The 20,091-nt window shown below is 50.9% G+C and overlaps 7 protein-coding genes across 7 annotated transcripts; 2 read left to right on the forward strand and 5 right to left on the reverse strand.

Annotated features, from left to right (window-relative positions):
• Positions 1-256: 256 nt before the first annotated feature.
• AKAW2_80987S (uncharacterized protein) lies at positions 257-4,456 on the forward strand (the record flags this gene model as incomplete). The annotated part of the gene is made up of 5 exons (XM_041682069.1): positions 257-276; positions 525-1,765; positions 1,830-3,205; positions 3,270-3,623; positions 3,686-4,456. 5 exons carry the CDS (start codon positions 257-259, stop codon positions 4,454-4,456), a joined length of 3,762 nt encoding a protein of 1,253 aa, XP_041548948.1.
• A 249-nt stretch (positions 4,457-4,705) lies between these two features.
• MSS51 (putative mRNA processing protein (Mss51)) lies at positions 4,706-6,354 on the forward strand (the record flags this gene model as incomplete). The annotated part of the gene is made up of 2 exons (XM_041682070.1): positions 4,706-5,594; positions 5,669-6,354. The coding sequence occupies 2 exons, from the start codon at positions 4,706-4,708 to the stop codon at positions 6,352-6,354; spliced, it is 1,575 nt and encodes a 524-aa protein (XP_041548949.1).
• A 1,020-nt stretch (positions 6,355-7,374) lies between these two features.
• AKAW2_80989A (putative extracellular serine-rich protein) lies at positions 7,375-7,914 on the reverse strand (the record flags this gene model as incomplete). Its single annotated transcript, XM_041682071.1, has 1 exon — positions 7,375-7,914. One exon carries the CDS (start codon positions 7,912-7,914, stop codon positions 7,375-7,377), a length of 540 nt encoding a protein of 179 aa, XP_041548950.1.
• Positions 7,915-9,024: 1,110 nt separating this feature from the next.
• Positions 9,025-9,895, reverse strand: AKAW2_80990A (uncharacterized protein; the record flags this gene model as incomplete). The annotated part of the gene is made up of 2 exons (XM_041682072.1): positions 9,025-9,556; positions 9,615-9,895. 2 exons carry the CDS (start codon positions 9,893-9,895, stop codon positions 9,025-9,027), a joined length of 813 nt encoding a protein of 270 aa, XP_041548951.1.
• Positions 9,896-10,866: 971 nt separating this feature from the next.
• On the reverse strand, positions 10,867-13,148 carry MAE1 (NAD-dependent malic enzyme; the record flags this gene model as incomplete). The annotated part of the gene is made up of 7 exons (XM_041682073.1): positions 10,867-11,665; positions 11,730-11,996; positions 12,064-12,197; positions 12,248-12,376; positions 12,430-12,633; positions 12,707-12,928; positions 12,981-13,148. 7 exons carry the CDS (start codon positions 13,146-13,148, stop codon positions 10,867-10,869), a joined length of 1,923 nt encoding a protein of 640 aa, XP_041548952.1.
• Positions 13,149-14,518: 1,370 nt separating this feature from the next.
• Positions 14,519-15,639, reverse strand: AKAW2_80992A (NADPH:quinone oxidoreductase family protein; the record flags this gene model as incomplete). The annotated part of the gene is made up of 2 exons (XM_041682074.1): positions 14,519-15,526; positions 15,607-15,639. 2 exons carry the CDS (start codon positions 15,637-15,639, stop codon positions 14,519-14,521), a joined length of 1,041 nt encoding a protein of 346 aa, XP_041548953.1.
• Positions 15,640-16,535: 896 nt separating this feature from the next.
• On the reverse strand, positions 16,536-17,692 carry AKAW2_80993A (uncharacterized protein; the record flags this gene model as incomplete). Its single annotated transcript, XM_041682075.1, has 2 exons — positions 16,536-17,499; positions 17,565-17,692. 2 exons carry the CDS (start codon positions 17,690-17,692, stop codon positions 16,536-16,538), a joined length of 1,092 nt encoding a protein of 363 aa, XP_041548954.1.
• Positions 17,693-20,091: the final 2,399 nt, after the last annotated feature.

Raw genomic sequence — 20,091 nt, forward strand, 5'->3', positions numbered from 1 at the left:
CCCTTTTCGCCTGCTGAGACCATCGCGCGTAGTTCTCCGGAGGTAGTGAAACCCATCCGTCTTGGCCAACGCGCGGGAAGAACATCGTCATCACCATCTCCTCCATCATTTCTTGCGACTAGTCACGAAACTTGTACGCCAACCAGTCCAGAAGTCTTCACTTACTTCTATATTGCTTGCCTGGTACCCTGCAGATAATCATCCGGTCTAACTCTGCCAGTTCCGGATTTAGACCAGTGTTGGAGGCCAGCAAGAGATGACGGAAAGGGGCGAAGGGTGAGTAAACTCTCTCTGCCGCTTCGGTTCCCCGGGACCTCGTGGTTGAATCACCGCAAGCCATACCCATCTTTCCTTCAGCTATCTCACTTGTGCGTGGGTCCTGGGATGAACCATAAGCAGTCGCTAGGTTGTTCTTGAATTCAACCACCGACCAGAACACAAGGATCTCTCTTGCCCAACCTGAAACCTGGGGTTGCCCCGCGATTTGGGCGCTTCGCTCGCTAACATAACATACTGTTTCGCAGACACAAACGGTCTCGAAGTTCCCTGGCACTGGCGCTTTTACACCGCGATAGGTCGAAGGATAACCGTGAAGAGCCGGTCGTTCGCGATAGTGGCTCCTCCGAATCCGCCACGTCTTCCCTTGCCAATAGTACTCCATCCATATCTGGAGTTCCAGCTACCCGAAGCTCCAGCCGCCGAAGTACACGCCCTCAAGAGCCAAACCTACGTCCCATGTCTGCTGAACCGCCACAAGAGCCCACGGGCCCGCACAGAAGCGGGGATAACATTGAGAAGCTACCCTCCATATCACATGCCGAGACCAGTAGCATGTCTTTAGATCAGTCAGTCCGGACTTTTCGTCTATTCGAGATCTTACGGAGCGGCGACACGAATGCGATTTCGAAAGCCATCAGAGAGAGTAAGGAGCCGCAGGGAGCAAATGCCCTATCTGGGACAACTATTCTCCACCTTGCGATTCAATGCGCCGAGCCGCAAGTTGTCGAATTCGTGCTGTCCTCTAGCCAGGACCTTGACATAAACGCGCGTGATCGGGAGGGCAATACGCCTCTTCATTTGGCCGCTCAGCTTGGACGAGGTCCAGTGATTCGCGAACTGCTAAACCAACCCTCTATTAACGATTCGATCATAAATTACAACGGCCAAACAGCTCTTGATATTGCGCGCACTCCAGAAATCTTCCAGCAACTTCAGCTGGCTCGCTCACTGTTCATTGACATCAAGACCCAAGAGATCCAAGCGCTCGTCTCTCAAGGAGAATACGAAAAACTGGAGAAGGCGCTCGAAGAGCCCCGTGTAGAGGGCAGCATCGATGTCAACAGTTTAGATTTAGTAACGGATCCTGCCACTGCCCAGTCTGGGGGCACGTTGTTGCATGAGGGGGCAAGGAAAAAGGACACACAACTGATTCAGATCCTATTGATGCATGGGGCGGACCCCTTCCGTCGTGACAAGAAGGGGAAATTGCCTCAGGATGTTACTAAAGATGACAAGACCCGTGCGATCGTCAAGAAATCTCCAGCAGCAGTCATCGCACAACGTGGTATACAGGAAAAAGCGATTCTCGGCACCAGCGCAGCTCAAGGTGTGTCTGGCCGCTCAGGCGGGAGCGAGGCGCCTTTTGCTGGCAAGGAAGCCCGTGAAATGAGGGGTTATCTAAAGAAATGGACAAATTATACAAGTGGCTATAAATTGCGATGGTTCGTTCTAGAAGATGGTGTGCTGAGCTATTATAAACACCAAGGTATGATGCTTGCCGGTCTGTATAGTTGTTTTCTTGGCCATAGCTGACTGGTTTCTTCTTGCAGATGATGCGGGCTCCGCCTGCCGAGGAGCGATCAATATGAAAATTGCTAGGCTCAATATGGATGCGCAGGACAAGACCCGCTTCGAGATCCATGGAAAGTCATCCGTCAAATATCATCTCAAAGCGAATCACGTTGTCGAGGCCAAGCGTTGGTTCTGGACTCTAAACAACGCCATACAATGGGCCAAGGATGAGGCGAAGGAGGAAGAGAAGCGCCAATCGAAACATGCTGAAGTACTTCGCCAGGCCAAGATTGAGCAAGTGGAAGGCCGATTGTCCGAGACCATATCCGACTCTCCAAGTTCAGCTATTCCAAGATCCAACGTGAAGAGCCTTGCACCCCCTTCCATCAATATACCAAGTAGCAGTGGCACACGGCTCAGCACGTACGCGTCCCACACAACCGCAGGGAGCGCGCCCGAAGACGAAGAAAGCTCCTTGTACGGGTCAATGGAGCACGCCGCTGCACCAAATGAAGTCAATCGGGTTCTGAGCCATGTGACCTCGGCGCCAGATATTGACGGTGATGACGAAGAGGAAGGTGACTATGCGTCCAGTCATGATATGCAGCCCACGGACAAAGATGCTTTGAACATCACTGCCCAGTCAACGAAACTCCAGCTTGACATCCTTGCCAATGTCGCGTCTTCGCTGCAAGCGGAAAAGTCAAAGAATCCTGCCACATCACTCTCCGATCCAGCAGTTGATCAGGCTTTAGTTGCATATGAAGCAGCTGTGAGTAGTTTACAAGGTTTAGTGCAGAGCCTTTTGAAGATATCCCGGGACCGTGATGCGTATTGGCAGTATCGCTTGAATAGGGAGGCATACTTGCGCAAGATGTGGGAGGAAAGCATGGCAAGGATCGCTCAGGAACATGAGGAGCTTCAGTCACGAATGGGCGAGTCCGAGGAAAAACGTAAGCGTACCAAGCGGGCGTTGAAGGAAGCGTTGGAATCAACAGCCACGAGCCGTGCAGTCAGTAAAGCTCCGTCGCGCGCACAGGTTGCCAGTGGAGAAGTTGCCGATGTCGAACACGAGACTCAAGAGCCGGAGCCAGCAGAAGTCTCGCCAGAATTCGAGAACCAAGAACCTAGAGGTACTCTTCGTCGTAGGAAGTCGGCTATGTCCAATATCAGCACTCTCTATGACTCGGAGTCTGAGGATGAAGACGAGTTCTTTGATGCCATTGATTCCGGAGAAATTGAGGTGGAGAAACTTGCTGGCTCGGAGGACGGCGAACAGAAGCCTCTGGAGGAGACCAATGAGCTCCGAACCGCGAAGAGATCTGAAATTGTGCCTTCGTTCAAGGGATATGAAGAACCCATCCGGCAGAGACTGAAGATGGATTACGACAATAGACCGAAGATTTCGCTCTGGGTATGTTATCACCCCTCTTGGCCATTGAAATCGTATGTAGCTGCTGACATGTTTTTGCTTCTAGGGGATTTTGAAGTCAATGATTGGGAAGGATATGACGAAGATGACTCTCCCGGTATCCTTCAATGAGCCTACATCCCTGCTTCAACGCGTGGCCGAGGACTTGGAATACGCAGATCTACTTGATATTGCAGCGGACCGACCCGATTCTATGGAGCGTCTGGTGTATGTCGCTGCGTATGCTGCAAGTGAATATGCTTCTACAATTGGCCGTGTTGCTAAACCGTTCAATCCTCTTCTTGGGGAGACATTCGAATATGTCCGGCCGGACAAAGGGTATCGGTTCTTTGTCGAACAAGTCAGCCATCATCCCCCGATTGGTGCTGCTTGGGCCGAGTCGCCAAAGTGGGACTACTATGTGAGTTTTAGATGCGTGCGTCCCTCTGGACATATGATTGACGCTGACATCTTATCTCATAGGGCGAGTCTGCTCTGAAGTCCAAGTTTTACGGAAAGTCGTTCGACATTAACCTTTTAGGGACATGGTTCTTAAAGCTACGGCCAGCATCTGGTGGAGAGGAGCTGTATACTTGGAAGAAGGTCACATCTTCCGTTATTGGCATCATCACCGGTAGCCCCACAGTGGACAACTATGGCTTGATGGAAATCAAGAATTGGACCACAGGCGAAGTTTGCTATTTGGATTTCAAACCAAGGGGCTGGAAGGCTTCATCCGCATATCAGGTGACGGGCAAGGTCGTGGATCGGGATGGGTCGCCCAAGTGGAGTATCGGTGGTCGATGGAACGATAAGATCTACGCGCGCCATACCCCAGGGTTCGAGGCGACAGTTTCCGGCCAGGATCCTGAATCGGCTAAGACATTCCTGGTCTGGCAAAGCCATGATCGGCCGAGCGGGATTCCATTCAACCTCACACCATTCGTCATCACTCTAAACGCTTTGCCTGAAGGGCTCAAGGAGTGTCTCCCACCTACCGACACACGACTTCGACCCGATCAGCGTGCGATGGAGGAGGGTGAGTATGATTTAGCCGCCACGGAGAAACATCGAGTGGAGGAGAAGCAGCGCGCCAAGCGGAGAGAAAGAGAGACGAAGGGCGAGGAGTATAAGCCCAAATGGTTCAGTAGGGCCAAGTGCCCGGTCACCGGTGAAGAGTATTGGGCACACAACGGACAATACTGGACGAGTCGCGAGAGCGGCGACTGGAGCGCCTGCGAGGACATCTTCTAACTTGGTACTGTTTGACTTGGGGGGGTCCGCAAACGGACTGTCTCTACCTATGTAATTAGAACCCAATGGATCCGTGCCTTTTGCTCTTATTCATCTTTTTAGTTTTACTCCCTCGTAACTAAGGTACTAATTCTGGGGACCGGCCGGGTGCAATCACGTGCACGCGGGCGAAAAGGACCGCCGCCGCGTGGGAGAATCAAGCCACTTTTTACTGCAAGAGTCCTGTTCAAGCGTCGCGTTGCACCCACAATGACCGGCGAATATACTTGTGGACGCTGTCTGCAGGTGCTCCGGCGAAGGGCTGTTGCCCAGAACTCTGTGGCTCGCTGGCATCAAGTCGCCAGTCCAAGGCGAGGGGGATACGGCTTTCCCGCTTCGTGCGTGCGGAGCTTGAGCTCTCGGAGCAGTGCTTCCTTTAAGTCCAGGCCTCTACAAGCCCCAGTCCGACAGAATAGTCTATCGTCCAATTTGTCGGCCTCCTCAATTGTATCGCAAAATGTCAAGTCGATTGTACAGAAGGCCACATCTGCCACATCTGCCGCCTCGCCAGAGGCCCGGGCACTTCTGAAGCCGAACAACCTATTTCACTCCTTCTCCCAGTCTCCAGCAGCTGCAATCCGACAGCGTGCGGCTTTTATCAAGCAGAACGCCTTCTGCCCCCATCCGAGCCATCAGCAGACTCGTTTGCCCCTGTCCCCCCACGATCCCGAATCGCGCAAGAGCCAGGTGACCTCGGAGAGTCTGCCTCCCGCGCACTCTCATTTCGAATGTCCCGACTGCGGTGTTCCGATTTACTGCTCCGAGGGCCATTGGATGGATGATTTCGAGGCCCATCTGGAGATCTGTGAGACAATTCGACAGATCAATGAAGACGATCATGATCTACACTCCGGACGGTTTTTCCCGGAGTTCTCGTACCCCGGACTGCAGGACGATAACTTCGTCATTAACATGACGAATTGGGACACTTTCCTGTACACACGAGAATTCGAAGCGATCAACGATGATCGAAGCATGCGACAAGTAACGAGAATGCTCACCTACCCTCTCACAATTGGAAGTGTTTTGCATGAGCTGAGTCCTTACAATGTCCGGAAAGATGGCAGGCTTACCGTGGAGGGTCTCAAGAGTGTTAGCGGTAAGTTGCAATCCCCCTCCCCCCCCTCTCTCTAGTCTTGTAGGTTCGTCAACTAACCTATTTGCTTTATTTAGCGCTCCGGTACACCCTTCACCCTCCCAAGACCGGCGAGGGCGTCGACATCCAAGGACTACGACTCAAGGCTCCTCCCGTGCGCATATTCATTTTGGGAGCTCGCGCCGAGTCCTCGTTGCCGCGCGAAGTTTGGCTTCAACTTAGCTACATTTTCCCGCGCTCCCTGATCCATTTGATCTTCATCGGACCGGAGAGTATGGCCAACCGGGATGATGAATTCCCACTACCCGAGCGCACCTCCGAGAATCCCTTCGGTGGTATTGTGGAGGACAGACTTGGAGGACAGTTCAAGATTACCACGTACGTTGATTACTTCCACACAATGTACAAAGCGCAGTACTTCCAGCCCTTCGATCCTTATCTGGACTGCTTCATGCTCTTCCACCCGGGTCTGGGACACCCGGCCAGCTCCCACGAATGGGAGGAAACGCTCCCGCAGCTCCTCGAGACCAAGGTCCCCATCATCAGCACAGGCTACACGCAGTGGGATATGGAACGTGACATCAACTGGGTCAACGAGAAGTGTGCCGGTGAATTCGACATTCTGCTCGAACCCGGTGAGAACGTTTTCCGCAGTTTGCGCTGGGATCTCAACGATCTGGATCCCCATGACGTGTCCTGCGGTAACTGGGGTCTTTGGGCTTTCCGAGGAAAGAGGTACGAGGCGACTTTCAAGGATCAATAGTATCAAGTCTGGAGGGTATGCCTGTTCCTGATGTAACTCGATATTTTATTACCGTCCCCTCTTTGCCTTCTCTTTCTCTGTCCTCTACCCCGCATCTCCCATATTTTCTCACCTGTATATTATCCCAGCTGCATTTCGTGTCTTGTCTTCGTTCATATGAATCAGATATTGGTCGCAATGATGCGATTGTAACCTGTCAGCCCCACTTCCTCTTTATTCCGCTGTATAATTCCTGGCTATTATGTAAAAGCATGCTGGCCTTGGTCGAGTCAAAGGAAGGGAGGTCTATGACAGTTCCCAGCAGTGTCTTCCTCTTCACGTTTGCTATATGGACGTTTCTGATCCTTCTTCAGACGTGTAACGGAGCAGCAGGGATAGTACCATAAAAGATTTTACAGCGTAAGACAGAGCATAGACGAAGTGCAGGGTGGTGCAGTCTGGGAAGAGATTAGATAAGCCCAGCCTCAAAGATGGATTAAGCAAACATCGCTGGACTGAGGCAAGACTCAACGTTGCCCGCGGACTGTTGAGTTCCTACTTCGCTACGTCATTGCAGATTGAAGCCTCACAGAGAGCTGGAAGAAGCAACATTACCGAGATACTTATGTGCATTCCAGTAAGGGGAAGAAGGAAAAGATAAGAGAGGGGGGGGGGATAAGTCAATTATAAGCATTTGCATGAATTTGGAAATAAAGATTGTGCAAGGTACTAATGTCACAAATCAGACAGATGAGCAAATGCTGCCGACCCGTTGAATGGACATATGCAAGGCTTGATGGATCAAAAACACGATGAAAAGAGAACACACGAGAGGGAACTACTGTCCGAAAGGAGAGCTCAAAATCATAGTTGTCGATAGTACATATATGGGATGCTTCTTCTCAGCGGGTTGTCGTTAAGAGTTCCTTTCTCATTGCCACATCACCCTCCGCTTCTCGAACTTAGTGCAGACAGCTATCCACACCACCCTGGTATTGCCTGGGAGGCATGACCATAAGATAGCAGTCCACTCAGAGTATCTTAGAGCATGATAAATCCTGCAGCAGCGAGGACCCCAGCAGCCATACCTCCAGAAAGCTGGACGACCGGAGCGGCGGCGCCCGAGTGAGTAGCAGATGCTGCAGCCGCAGTAGCGGATTCGGAGTCCGAACCAGAGTTTGACTTCGATTTTGAGTCCGCGTCGGTCGATGTCGTGGTGGTCGGGCGAGCTGATGCCTTGGTGATGTATGACCTGGTGAAAGAAGCTGAGGAGCTGGCAATGGCGGAGCTGGAAATGGCGGAGCTAGAGACACGACGGCTAGAACTTGCCATATGGCTTGGCGAAGCAGAAGAGCTGGGATGAAATCTGGCGCTACTGCTGCTGCTGCTGATGACAATACTGCTGCTGGCTGTATGAAGGGGGCTGGACGAGATGGAGGTCGGAGTTGGTGCCAGCGGCGTGGATGCGACCTGCGTGCTTGAGACGGGCACAGGTGTTTCTGTAGGTACAGCCTGCACCGCAGCAGAGGCGAACGGGGCGAAGGCCGCACCGGTAACGAGAAGAACCTTGGAGAGATACATCTTATTGGCTGCGTATGTATATGGTTTGCGAATCAGAACGCCGACTGGGATCGATATGCCACGCGGACGTGTAGTATGCACTTGGAAACCAGGCTGAAGTATTGATGTTGATGTTTATATAGCGTTGGAAAGCACAGGCGCTCTATGGAACCTTGGTAGGAGACGACAAATAGTGATTGATGCTTTCGAGAAAGTCTAAAGAGCGAATGGAGCTGGAAAGAGTGGCAGCTCTGGTGATTTGCGTATGTATGAAGAAGGAGCGACAGCGCAGCTGGTGAACTCCAGTTAGAAATGCTCAAGAAGAAGGTGCGAAGAAGAAGAATAGGGGGAAAGAGACAAGACAGACGGGTTGAATTGAGAGACAATGGAGCTGCCAAGGGGAAGAAAGGAGGAGTCAGATCTGACAGATGTCTGATGGGGCAGCCTGCCGTGCCCACTTTTGCTACGTACTTTGGAGGGAGGGTCATCGCCAGTGGATCCGGTCAGCAGGGAGACACGTCCAGATCATTGGGTGGCGGATGAAACCCGAATGAGGCGTGAAAAGATTGCATATCTGGGCCTTGAAGACGAGCTTCTAGACCCTTGTTGCGGGAGGCCCTTGAAACGTGGCCAGCTCAATCAGGATGGCGATGTATATGCATGGCTGAGATGACGATCCCGGTGGAGAGGCTGTAACGGTTCTGCGTAATTAACCTTTAAACTCATCCCTTGACCCGTGGGAAAGGCAAGATCATCAGGTGCTTTCGTGGCAAAAGATCGAGACTGACGTGGATGAAAGCTATGATTGGGGATGATGAGTGCAGGATCGAGGGTGGGGGTTCAAGGGAAACACAATTTAATTTATCTGTTGCAAGTGGAGTCCGACCTGGGCTCTGCAAAGCCACCAAGAACATCAAAATGGAATGGAATGGAATGAGACAAAATGATATTAATAGCCGTTCTTCTAACTTCACAACGCCAAGCACGTGGGTATCTTCTGCTGTCGGATCGTCTAAAACTATTCTAGTGATGAATAGAGCGCAGTCCAATGAAGGAATGACATAATAAAGGTTTAAAAATGACGTGGTCGGTTGGGGGCATCTTACTCGTCTCTAGTAAGTGCAGGACAAACTACGTCCATACAATGCCCACCACCACGGCCACCATCATCCAATATCCAGATCCATGAACACCAAAGTGAGTTGCAGCCGAATCGGCGGCAGTCGTCCCGTTGGCCAGGGTGCCGTTGATATAGATTGATTCCGTGCCGTTCACATCAACCACCTTGGCCACGCTCGTATTCCTAGGTTGAGTTCCATTGAATAAGGACTCATAGTAAGTGCTGTTACTATTTTCATCGCATCCACATTCCAAGTACTGTTGGCAAATGCAGTTCACGGGTAATGTCTCGTTTTTGTGCGAGGTATTGTTCACATAGTGGTAGTGATAGCTGTAAGGGTAGACGTATGCCCCATATAACCAAAGGCCCGGGAAGTAGAGAGGGACAATGGCCGCTGGCAAGAGAAAAGGCGTCACCCCCAAACGTGATCGTGCCCCTGCTGTATAAGGGGCAGTGGCACCGCCTGCGTAGTAGTAGCCACCTCCATACGCCGGACGGGTTCCAGAACCACTGCGAGATGTGCCCCCGACATTGCTTGAAGAGCTGGCGGAGCTTGTTAGCCTCAATGTCTTCTCTTTCCAATCAACTGACGTTTACTCACCTGGTTCTTGAGCTACTTCCACTACTTCCGCTGTTCCCTGTGCGTCCACTGCTGCTGCTGCTACTACTACTGCTGCTGCTCCCTCCACTACCACTTCGACCACCACTTCCTCCTCCACTGCGCCCTCCCCCGCCACCGCCACCACGCCGCTTAACTAGATCCAACAATGATGAAGAATCTGCGGAGAGAGTAGCATCTCGGGCTGCAGGCGGAATGCTGAGTGCGGTGACAAGGGTGATGAGAAAGAGGGCCAGCGCAGTGGCAACTGATATTATCTTCATAACAGATGAGATTGGATAGTGCGGGGGTAAGTGAAGTAAAAAGAATCTTTGTTGCACGCCAACACAACCATGCGAGGTGTGCTCGTCAAAGTAACACAAGCTGCAAGTCGGTACACTGCAGAAGATCGATAACCGAGGTCCAGTGACTATCGTGACGTCTGTCTGCTTGGTGCTGCAGAAGGTGAATAAATAATCCAGGCGTCAGATCAGAACAAGGAGGACAAGAGAGGATTAATATATGATAAAGAAATTCTTTCGGAGTAAGAGTTTGAGAAGGATAAAGGCGCAGTAGCATTGAGACTGAGAGTTTTTTGCTGAGGAAAGGAGAATTGCCGAGCACCAACTCCCCACCACAGATTAAGCTTCCGCTATGCATGCAGCCCCGTTGGTTTGATCTCCACAAATACAAGGGTGGGAGTTCGGAATTCTGCTGTATTGAGAATAGAGGGATGGCATCAAATGGACCCTGCATATCTTCAGATGCCTGGTAACATGTGGCTGAGTGGAAGGTAAATACAAAGTAAGATCCCTGGGTCCACTATCTCTGCGCCTCAGAGTGGCAATGCTACCCAAACCCATGTCCAATTCAGGGACTAATTAATAGTTACTTGTCTCCTCGGATCCTACGATGGAAAACTAGTTACTTAATAGCCTTCCTTACTCAGCAGTTCGTGCATTTACTTTCCTAATCATCTGCCTTCGTAGTACAGCCTTATTGAACACGAGCAGCTTAGTTCCTTGGCCTCGTCCTCGCCACCTAATGGCGTATGGCTGAATTCATTCAATCATCATCTGGAGTCTAAGAGGTCATCCTGTGATACTTATGTCTTCCAACAAGATTTGGGATGTATCCACTAATGAGTTATCTGATGACCTCCGACAGAGCCTCATCATCAACTCCGCCTGGTGCCGAACAACCGAGCCTGGCCCGGCTTGGAGTGCACAGCCCCCTTCTCGGATATTACCTTTCCTCATTGTTGTTGTTGTTGTTGTTGTTGTTGTTGTGGCTTCACAAGGGGCCTGTACACGGGTTCCCACATCTGTGCCCGAATCCACTCTTCTAACTCATCTTCATTCGCGGGAATTCCCTCCTCTTGAGCATGCCCTTCTTCGACCGCCGTCTTAATAATTGCTTTGGCAATGTCGACGCTAAGCTCGCGTACATCCTTGACGTCAGGTAGAAGTGGTCCGTCGGGATCCTGCAGTGCCGGCGACCGTGCTGCCAATGCCTTGACTGCACCCACAAGCATCTTGTTGGACAACGTTCGTGTTCGCGACAGAACTGCGCCCAATCCGATTCCGGGAAAGCATGTCGAGTTGTTACATTCCGCTGCACCATCAAGTGAGCAAGGCATCAGCTGGGATGATCCTATCTTCGCTATGCAGTGGGAAATGCACATACCTATCTCATACTTTCCCCCGTTGCGATCGACGGGTGGGAAAGGACTGCCGGTGGCTATCAAAGCTCGGCCATCAGTCCAACGATTGATGTCCTCAGGCTGTGCCTCGTGCAGCCGAGTCGGGTTACTGAGGGGAAATACAATTGGCTTGTCGACGTGCTTCGCCATTTCCCGGATCACCTCCTCGGTAAAAGAGTTTGGTTTAGTCGATGTCCCAATCAAGGCATGCGGCTTCACCTTCTTCACTACCGAAAGCAGATCGCGCGAATTTGCATCAGGCCACTCTTTGTCGTCTCGCGCAAAGGGTACTTGGGCTGGCGTGAGCTGATCTCCAAGAGATTTGACCAGGAGACCCGGTTTATCGAGACACCTAGGTTTAGATAATCAGTAAATGTAGGGTCGAAGGAACTCCACAAGCCGATGCATTTCCATACCATATCTGCTTGGAGGCTTCTTCTTTAGATTTGTGTGTTTCAGTTGCGATGGTATCGGCGAGCTGCTCCGCGATGCCAGTGCCCGCCGATCCAGATCCGAAGACGACGACACGAGCATCCTCTAACTTGATACCACCCACGTGGAATCCGGATAACAGGGCAGCCAAAGTGACACACCCAGTTCCCTGAATATCGTCATTGAAGCATGGAATACGCGATTTGAACTTATCCAAGATCCTCTTGGCGTTATGAAGGCCAAAGTCCTCGCTAAATGACGTCAGTAAAGCTCAAGATGGATGGCTGCGGGATTTCCTATAGAACTTTGACTACTCACAAGTGTATATATGCACGGGGGAACCACTTTCGAGCCGTTTCTACAAACTTCTCCACGAATTGGTCATATTCCTCACCTCTAACGCGCGACTGTCGCAGGCCCAGGTATAGCTCGTCCTTGAGAAGTGATTCATTCTGTAATCAATGATTAGCACCTGCCCGATTGATACTTGTTGCTGCCATACATCTGTACCGCAGTCTAGGACCACCGGCAATTGCCGACTTGGATGTATCCCAGCACACAACGTGGTAAGGGCCAATTTGGCAACCGAGATCAAGATGGCGCCAACGCCTTGGTCACCAATTCCTAAAATCTGTGACTGGTTAGACATGTCGTACATTGAGTGCATGCTGATGTCCAACTTACCTCCTCGCCATCGCTGACGACTATATAGTCGACTTCCTCGCCGCGACTGAAATTGGAAAGGCATTCGTCAATCCTGTCCTGGTCCCTGATGTTCAGGAAACAGCCCTCTGGCTTCCGGAACAGTCGAGAATAGTTTTGGATTGCATCGCCTTCAGTGGGTGTGTAAATTATGCTAAGCATCTCCTTGAGATGGGTATCAATCAACTTTAATATACGTTAGTTCGCTGGTCGTCTTCGATTTTTCTAAACACACGCGGGAGGTCAATATATATGTTACCTTGTAGTAGAGGACCTCATTCTGAGCCTTCATACTAGCCATGAACGTGTTCTTGGCCAGATCATTATCTCGACTGCTATATTGCTCGTACGCCCGCTGAACCTGCTCCTCGAGGGTCTGGATATTGGGAGGAAGTAGACCATGAAGTTTGAATGTTCTGCGCTCCTCCTCCGTGAACGCCGAGCCTTTGTTGAACTGGCATGACTGCAGCGCATCTCTCCCCTACATCTGCGTCAACAATCAAACTACCCATAACCCTCTCAGGGGACCGTACCTCAAACGGGCACACCAAAGGTCCAGACGAGGCCCGAGGAAGTTGACTGAACTTGGAAGATTTCGCCGATGTAGACATTCTCGCAACCGACGTGAGAGATGTATGGCGCTGCAGCGAAAAAGTGGAAAATGGTGGGTTGGGTTTAAGTCTCAGGAGAAAACGAGCCATTGAATGAGAGAGGGGTCAAGACTAGCTGCGTTTGGCTGTTTCTTAAGGGGGCGCCGGGTGATCCCTGGCGATAGAGCGGATTCTTATACCCTGAAAGTCTCCCCAATGTAAGCCTGTTTATCGGACAGCCGGAAAACCGGTAAGCCGAGTGAAGACGCAGCGTAGTCAGGGCCTGAGAGGAAACTCTGGTGGAGCAATTGGATTAAGATGACGCTGATACGGCTATGACGTAGCGGCGATTGCCGTGAGCTGGTGCTGGCAACGTCAAAGGACCCATCCGCCTTATACTCAGGGGCATTGATGCAATATGGGCTCCCAATAGTAAACCCTCTATCTGTATGCTTACACTCACTCTTCTGAAGTGAAAAGCCAGTTCATTGTCGATGAAAACGAGCGCAATCGATTGTTCCACGGGCATCTCGGACGATGGCACCACCATCCTTGTTCACAAGGCCTTGTCGCATACACGGTATAATGGTATCGTGCCTTTTCAATATCCAATCAGTGTCCATTTTGGGCAAGCCACATCAGGGGCCCAAGGACAAGCTAAGCCAGGATTTGATGCGAAAGGTGCATATGTTGCGATGCTGTCTGTTAATGGATGGGCTCCTTATCATGCTTATCGGTCATATCAAGTCACATGTCGATAAGAAAAGCAAAGTAAGGATGACTCATCGCTAAGTAAGCGAGCCTACAAAAAGCACGCACGTGCGCGCCGGCTTCTTCTGTTTTTCATCTGCTCAGCCGATAATCCATTCACCCACCGTCAGAGCCACAACAACGGCAGTCTGCAGTGCCAAATACGCTGGACAGCAGTAATTGAGACTTATGATGTGCTAGGTCATCTTTTCTGCTTCATCTAATGAAGATCCATCGCGCTGCATGTACGGAATACCGCCAACACACATATCGAAAGAGAATTGGCACCCTATCGCAACTTTGCAATCCAGCTGTCCCAGGTTGTTAGCTCTGTTCACAGCCTTCGGGCTGGACAAACAGAGTGCTTGAGCTTCCGTCAAGGACTCTCCATTTGGGAGAACAGTCATCGCATGTCACGTCTTGTGACTGTGGCCGACTGGAGCTGGATTGTCGGGACCCTTCGGGGTTCCGGTTTTGATTTCTTTTTTCAGGTTGCTAGAGAAATTTCTTAGGGCCTTCATAGTTCATGTTGCTCGCGTTTAAACCTTGCTACGAGAGCATGACTCCTTGCGCACCTACATACTTGGCGTAATAGTATCTTTTGATCTAGATAGATTCGTTCCGCTTGTTATCCTCTAATGCGAATTGATTACTGCTGAATGAGAGGCACTTCCAATCCCTCATGTAATCCGTATTACCTAGTGCCTAGTCCAGAGGCTTCAGTATATACTCTATAGTTTACTCTTTCCAGCAATAGCATCATCGTCGATGATCTTCACCACCACCTTCCCCCATGTCTCCCGGCCACCCAGCGCCTGCAGCGCGCGTGGCACGCTCTCCAATCCTACAAAGCTCTCGTCCTTAAAGGCCGTACCCTTGAACTTGCCCTGCGCCACAAGATCGAAGATCCCCTTCCAAACCGTCTGTACCGTCTCCTTCTCAAACCGTGCATACTGGCCCCAATGCAATCCAACCAAACTGACATTTTTCAGCAACACACGATTCAGCGCGACCTTCTCGATCTTTCCCGCTGCAAAGCCAATAACCAAAAGGCGTGCATTCCACGCCACACACTTCAGGCTCGCCTCGATCATCCCGACCGGATCATATACGATGTCCACCCCGGCCTTCCCATTCCCCGAGCGATGTTGCGCACACAAACGCTTCACCTCCTCCGGCCAGCTCTTCTCCCGATAATCAATGACATGATCCGCCCCGAATTGGCGCGCAATCTGTCGCTTCCGCTCCGTCCCGGCCGTTGCAATCACCGTCGCCCCCTTAGCTTTGGCAATCTGCACCGCGGCTAACCCGACGCCACCGGCCGCCGCATGCACAAGGACCCAGTCACCCGGCTGGACGTTTGCGCGGTGCACAAGACCACCGTATGAGGTAGGAGCCGTGACAAAGAGGCCTGCTGCATCCTCGAAGCTCCAGCCTGCCGGCACAGGGAGGAGAGTGTGCTCTGGGGCAAGGATATGGGTAGCGTAGGCGCCTTGTGTGGCGCCAAAGACTCGGTCCCCGACTTTGAATCGCGGGGACTGCGCTTTAGTTGGCGCGGCTAGGATGGTACCTGCGAACTCTGCGCCCCCAATCCAGGGTAGTGGAGGCTGGTGTTGGTACTTGCCCTGGATTTGAAGCAGGTCGAAGAAATTTGTACCTGCGGAGTGGATCTCAATCAGGTACTCCGTTGCGGATGGGGAAGGCGTGGGAAGGGTTGCGACTTGGAGATCCTGAGGTCCCTATGTGTTGTGGGAGTCAGTCAATTTGTCCGTGGTAGAGCGGTGGCAAATCTAGTATAGGTCACTTCGTTGTTACCGACCTTGACATATTCTTTTACTTGAATGGCTCGCATGCTGACGACTGAATGGTGGCCGTGCTGTTTCTTTCGGTGAAGCTGGACAACTGCAATGTAGGAATAGTGCAAAGAAAGACGGTGAGTGAGTGGGTGGGTGAGAGTGGACTGTCTTGGAATGGGGCTATTGATTGTGTTGGAGTTGCGGTCTCGATTTGGGGTCAGGACACATCCATTTGGTCCGATGGGACCCAAAGGGGGGGAAGCTTTCCCCACACCGGGGGTTGAGCCGAGGTCCGTCGTCGGATAACTGACAGGAAACTCCCCCATTCGGTACCTAGGCAAGTTACTTTTGCCTTCCTCTACAGCATGAGCCCAGAAATCGTCGGTTGATAGATAAATGGATTATATTGTTAAGTTGACTTTATATAACTAATGTGGGAGGCCGGTGTGTGCGCCCTTGTATAATAAAATATTTGGCATGTATGAGGGAACCAGTCCTTCATTGGCCGATCGTCCAGTCGATCTGGCCATCAATATATATGATATAGCCCGTATAAGCATCATTAACCCCATGCACACATAGACTGACAAAGGAAAATAATACAGAAAATTCCAAACTCCTTGATCCCAAACGTGGATATCATCAAAACCAGCACACTCCACTCCATGATTCGGCACAACCACAATACGCCAGGTATCCCATGATCCAAGTGCCGGTTCCCTTGGTGTACACAATGTAATGTTCAGATATCCCCGCTCCTTTCCAGCGTCCAAGCAAAGAGAAGAAGAGGGTTCAAGTGAACAGCAAAGATGAGAGGCAAAAAGTACAAGTGAGAAGAATAGATCAACCCCAAAAACGTGTCAAGGTGGCTAGACCAATGTGTGCAAACCAAGGGTCCAGTATGAGAAAATATTAGATTCACACAAATAAAGCGACGTGCTCCTGGTAATGCTTAAAAGTCGATGCTCTGAGGCCTGTGCACAAGTGGCTCAGGTCCAGGATACGGGTAGAGGGGCGCACACATAGCAGGATGTTGGCCATGGGGATAGAAAGCGGACGGAGACACGATCCCCATGGCGGGTTGACCAGCCGACTTCGGTTGAATAGAAGCCTTCCGGTCAAGCGGCCGTGTTTGCGAGCCCTTCTGATCCAATCTCGGATGCCCGCCAGCGGTATCCTGAACATACGGAGCAGACATAGCACGCTTCCATGACTGAGGCCCCTCGTGCAGGTCGGCCATATGTTGCCGCCCAATACTAGAAGGCGGCGGTGTCTGGGCGTGTGGTGTCATCAGGTGCATGGCGGGATCGATAGGAGGGCTCAGTGGTGCCGCAGTGTAGAATGGACTGCCAGCCTCAAGAGGCATCGAGTACCACTGAGGAATTGACCACTGGATTGGTCCAGCTGTTGTCGCGGGTGTTTGCATGCAGTCCGTGGTGACAGCAAAGGAAGGATCATGGAAAGGCGACGCCATGCTTGATGTTTGGTTGGCCAACATGCTGTCCATCAATGGCGACGTGTGCGGTGAGTCATATGAGTTGGAGCTAGGAAGGACCATCACGGAAGAGGCGTGGGAAGGATCCCGCTGCTTCTGGGAAGGGCTCATCATGGGAGCCCACACATTGGAGATGTTTTGTCCATCAAGGCAAACTGTAGTAGGCAGGTCCTCGTGGTGCGTGTATGCACTATTGGCCATGTACCATTCCGGTTCGGTGACAGAGATGTCTGATGCGACTGAGCGAAGAGGGGGGCGTGCTTTGGGGGAGACTGTGGAAGACTGGGCCTTTGGGGATGCGTCTTCTTGACCACTGTCATCTCCGGTAGTCTCCTGTTGGCTGTCGTCGGATTTCTTGCGTGTCTGGCGAGAGGGCTTGGTGACCCTCCACTTCTTCAATCTACTCCGCAGCTGAGTCTCACTTGGAGGCAGAGTTAGCACACCGGTGGGAACCCATTTGAGATAATTCCGAGAACCTCTTCTCACCTTGGGTTGAGATCATCGGAACGGATTTGCTTGATGACCTGCTTCAAAGGCCATTCTTCATCCTTGTATAACTTGGCAATTAGAGCCTTCTTCCTCTCCCACACGTCAGATGGGATTGAGTTCTTCATATTCGGTTACTTCTTGTTGAAGATGTAAGTTTTGGAGCTGGGAAGGAGAGAAGGATATTGAAGTATGAAGATGAGAGAGAGAGGTGAGGCCTCAGGACTCTTAAGGTTCAATGACTGGTTGAACCGTGTAGAGTTAAAAAGAAAAGAGGGACGGAGAGAGAAGACACTTGAGAGGCCTTATGAGAAGAGAGAAGGTAGATGATATACACAGATGAGATAGGGAAGAGGAAGATCAGGGATGATATAGTAGGATGATCGGGGAGGATCTCAGGATATATGTACTCCGTAGTCGGGGGGGTTTGTGTTCCATGTAGGAAGAGGAAGAGGGTCCGGAGCAAAGTACCCAATAGAGAGAAAGGACCAGTGGGAAATCCCCCAGGTACACACTAAGGTTGCTACTAGGAGTAGGAGGAGAGGAAGTACGGAGGGAATGAATGAAGTGGGTGTGGATAGGGACCCACGCTGGAGAAAGACGCCATCGCTCCAGCCTACGGGGCTTTAGACTCCATGGAAGAGAGAAATGAGAGTGGATGAGGGGGGAACAATGAGGGAAGAGAGTGTGAGTGAGTGAGTGAGGTGAGTGAGTGAATGCAGGAGGGAGGCAGAAGTGGAGCCCTGAAAAAGAGTGGATATGGGACACTGGATGGTGCAAGAAAGAATGGATGGGTCCAGGAAAAGGTACTCCATGAGCGATAGCGACGGGCGCTCGTGCGCCTCCCCAGCAAAAAAGAAAAAAAAGAAAAAAAGAAAAATAAAAAATCAGAAAAAGAAAAAGGAAAAAAGGAAAAACAGCCAGCCAGAGAGAACGAACGCCATGGGAGATCGACGATGGCCAGGGAACGGCATCGGCCATGCGGCCCCATTGGGCAAGAACTGAGTGGAGTCCCCTTTCGGCCGGACTTTTTAGCTGCTTTTGCTGGTGGTGGTACGCCCATTGTCTCGGGTCCTGTCATTCAGGTTTAATCCAGGAGCGCTTTTTCCATGGTCTTGGGTTGGAGCCCTGAAGTAAGCTTTCCGTCGATCCCCGGGTCATGATTTGGAGAAGCAACCAAAGGCGAAAGTGCGCGCGCAATTCACGCCAGCCATTACAACCGTGGAGGACGACGATGGCAAATGAATGGAAGGGCGAAATACCCCGGAGGCGAGACAATTGGCTCTTCTTTGCGTCGAAAAGAGGAAGAAAAGTAAGATTCACCTATCTCTGTAACCACCGGCACTGGCTATGGCACGCGCTGGCCTGGTTTGTACCATTCGATCTCCTATCTTCTATCTTCCTTTCCTATTCTTTCTCTATCTCACTTATCCGATAACCCGTGGTAGGCGTTCATGGATCAGGTACCCAAAACCATTGTTGGAGAGCGCCCCCATCGCTGCCTTCTTCTTATCGATGTGGGCACAATATTACAGTATCAATACTTCTAAATTTTACACTGCGCAAGAATGAAATAAGAAATGAGATCATGATAATAATAATAATAATAATAAATAAAATAATGGAACCTGATGGATCATCTTTCTCCAAGGTAGACTAAATCAGTACCTAGTAGTTAATCGCGGGATATCTTGTCAGTCAGTTCATGTCACCTGCTTACTTCCTTTTGCTCACTTTCTCTTTATGTCTTCCTGCTGCAGTTGGGTCCTTTGGCCCCTCCTTTCTGCCCCGTCTTGCTCCGCAACGCATTGTTCTCATTGGACTGCTTGGTTGTCATCCCGTCAATAGTGCCAGTTGACTTATACATCCTTCACTAAACTACTACTTACCACGACTAAGTAGGTTCTTCCGTTCTCCCTTGCTCCATGTCAAACTGACGGCTCCCTTCAATCGCCTCCCCCTGGCACTTTGCTTTTTCCTTTTTCACACTTCGCTCTGCAATTTTTAAAATTAATTTACTAGAATTATTACTTTTCTAATTTATTTTTATTTCTACGTTTAGCCTGTTGCGCGTATCTCTATTTGCCCCTCAACTCATTTAGAACTCAGATCGATCTAGTCTTAAAAATTGCACAATGGAGGTACTCCCAATTTGGCATTGATGGTCCGATCAAACGAACCCAATCTCCTGCTGGGATCAAGAAGAAAGGAGGGGGGAGGCGGGGGGTGGAAACCGCTGAGGGAGGGAAATTAACGGATACTGAGATCATGGATGGGTGATGCCCACGTTCCTAAACACCCAACAAACACAAATCCAGACCGCGGGGACAGTAGGCACCTCGTTCGCCATCGCGGGCGATCTCTCTAGTAGTAGTTAGTTAGTCCTTTCGTCCTTAGTCACTCCTGGCCTTACCGTACCTAGTGCGCCGTACTTTAGTGCGCGACTTAGTGGCCCTAAAGGAGGATCTCTCCTTCCGATCAGGAGTCTAAACTGGGTCGAGAACTTGGCGCATCTGTCGAACTGCCT

This window comes from Aspergillus luchuensis, chromosome 8 (assembly GCF_016861625.1).
Source record: "Aspergillus luchuensis IFO 4308 DNA, chromosome 8, nearly complete sequence".
Taxonomy (NCBI): Eukaryota; Fungi; Ascomycota; class Eurotiomycetes; order Eurotiales; family Aspergillaceae; genus Aspergillus; species Aspergillus luchuensis.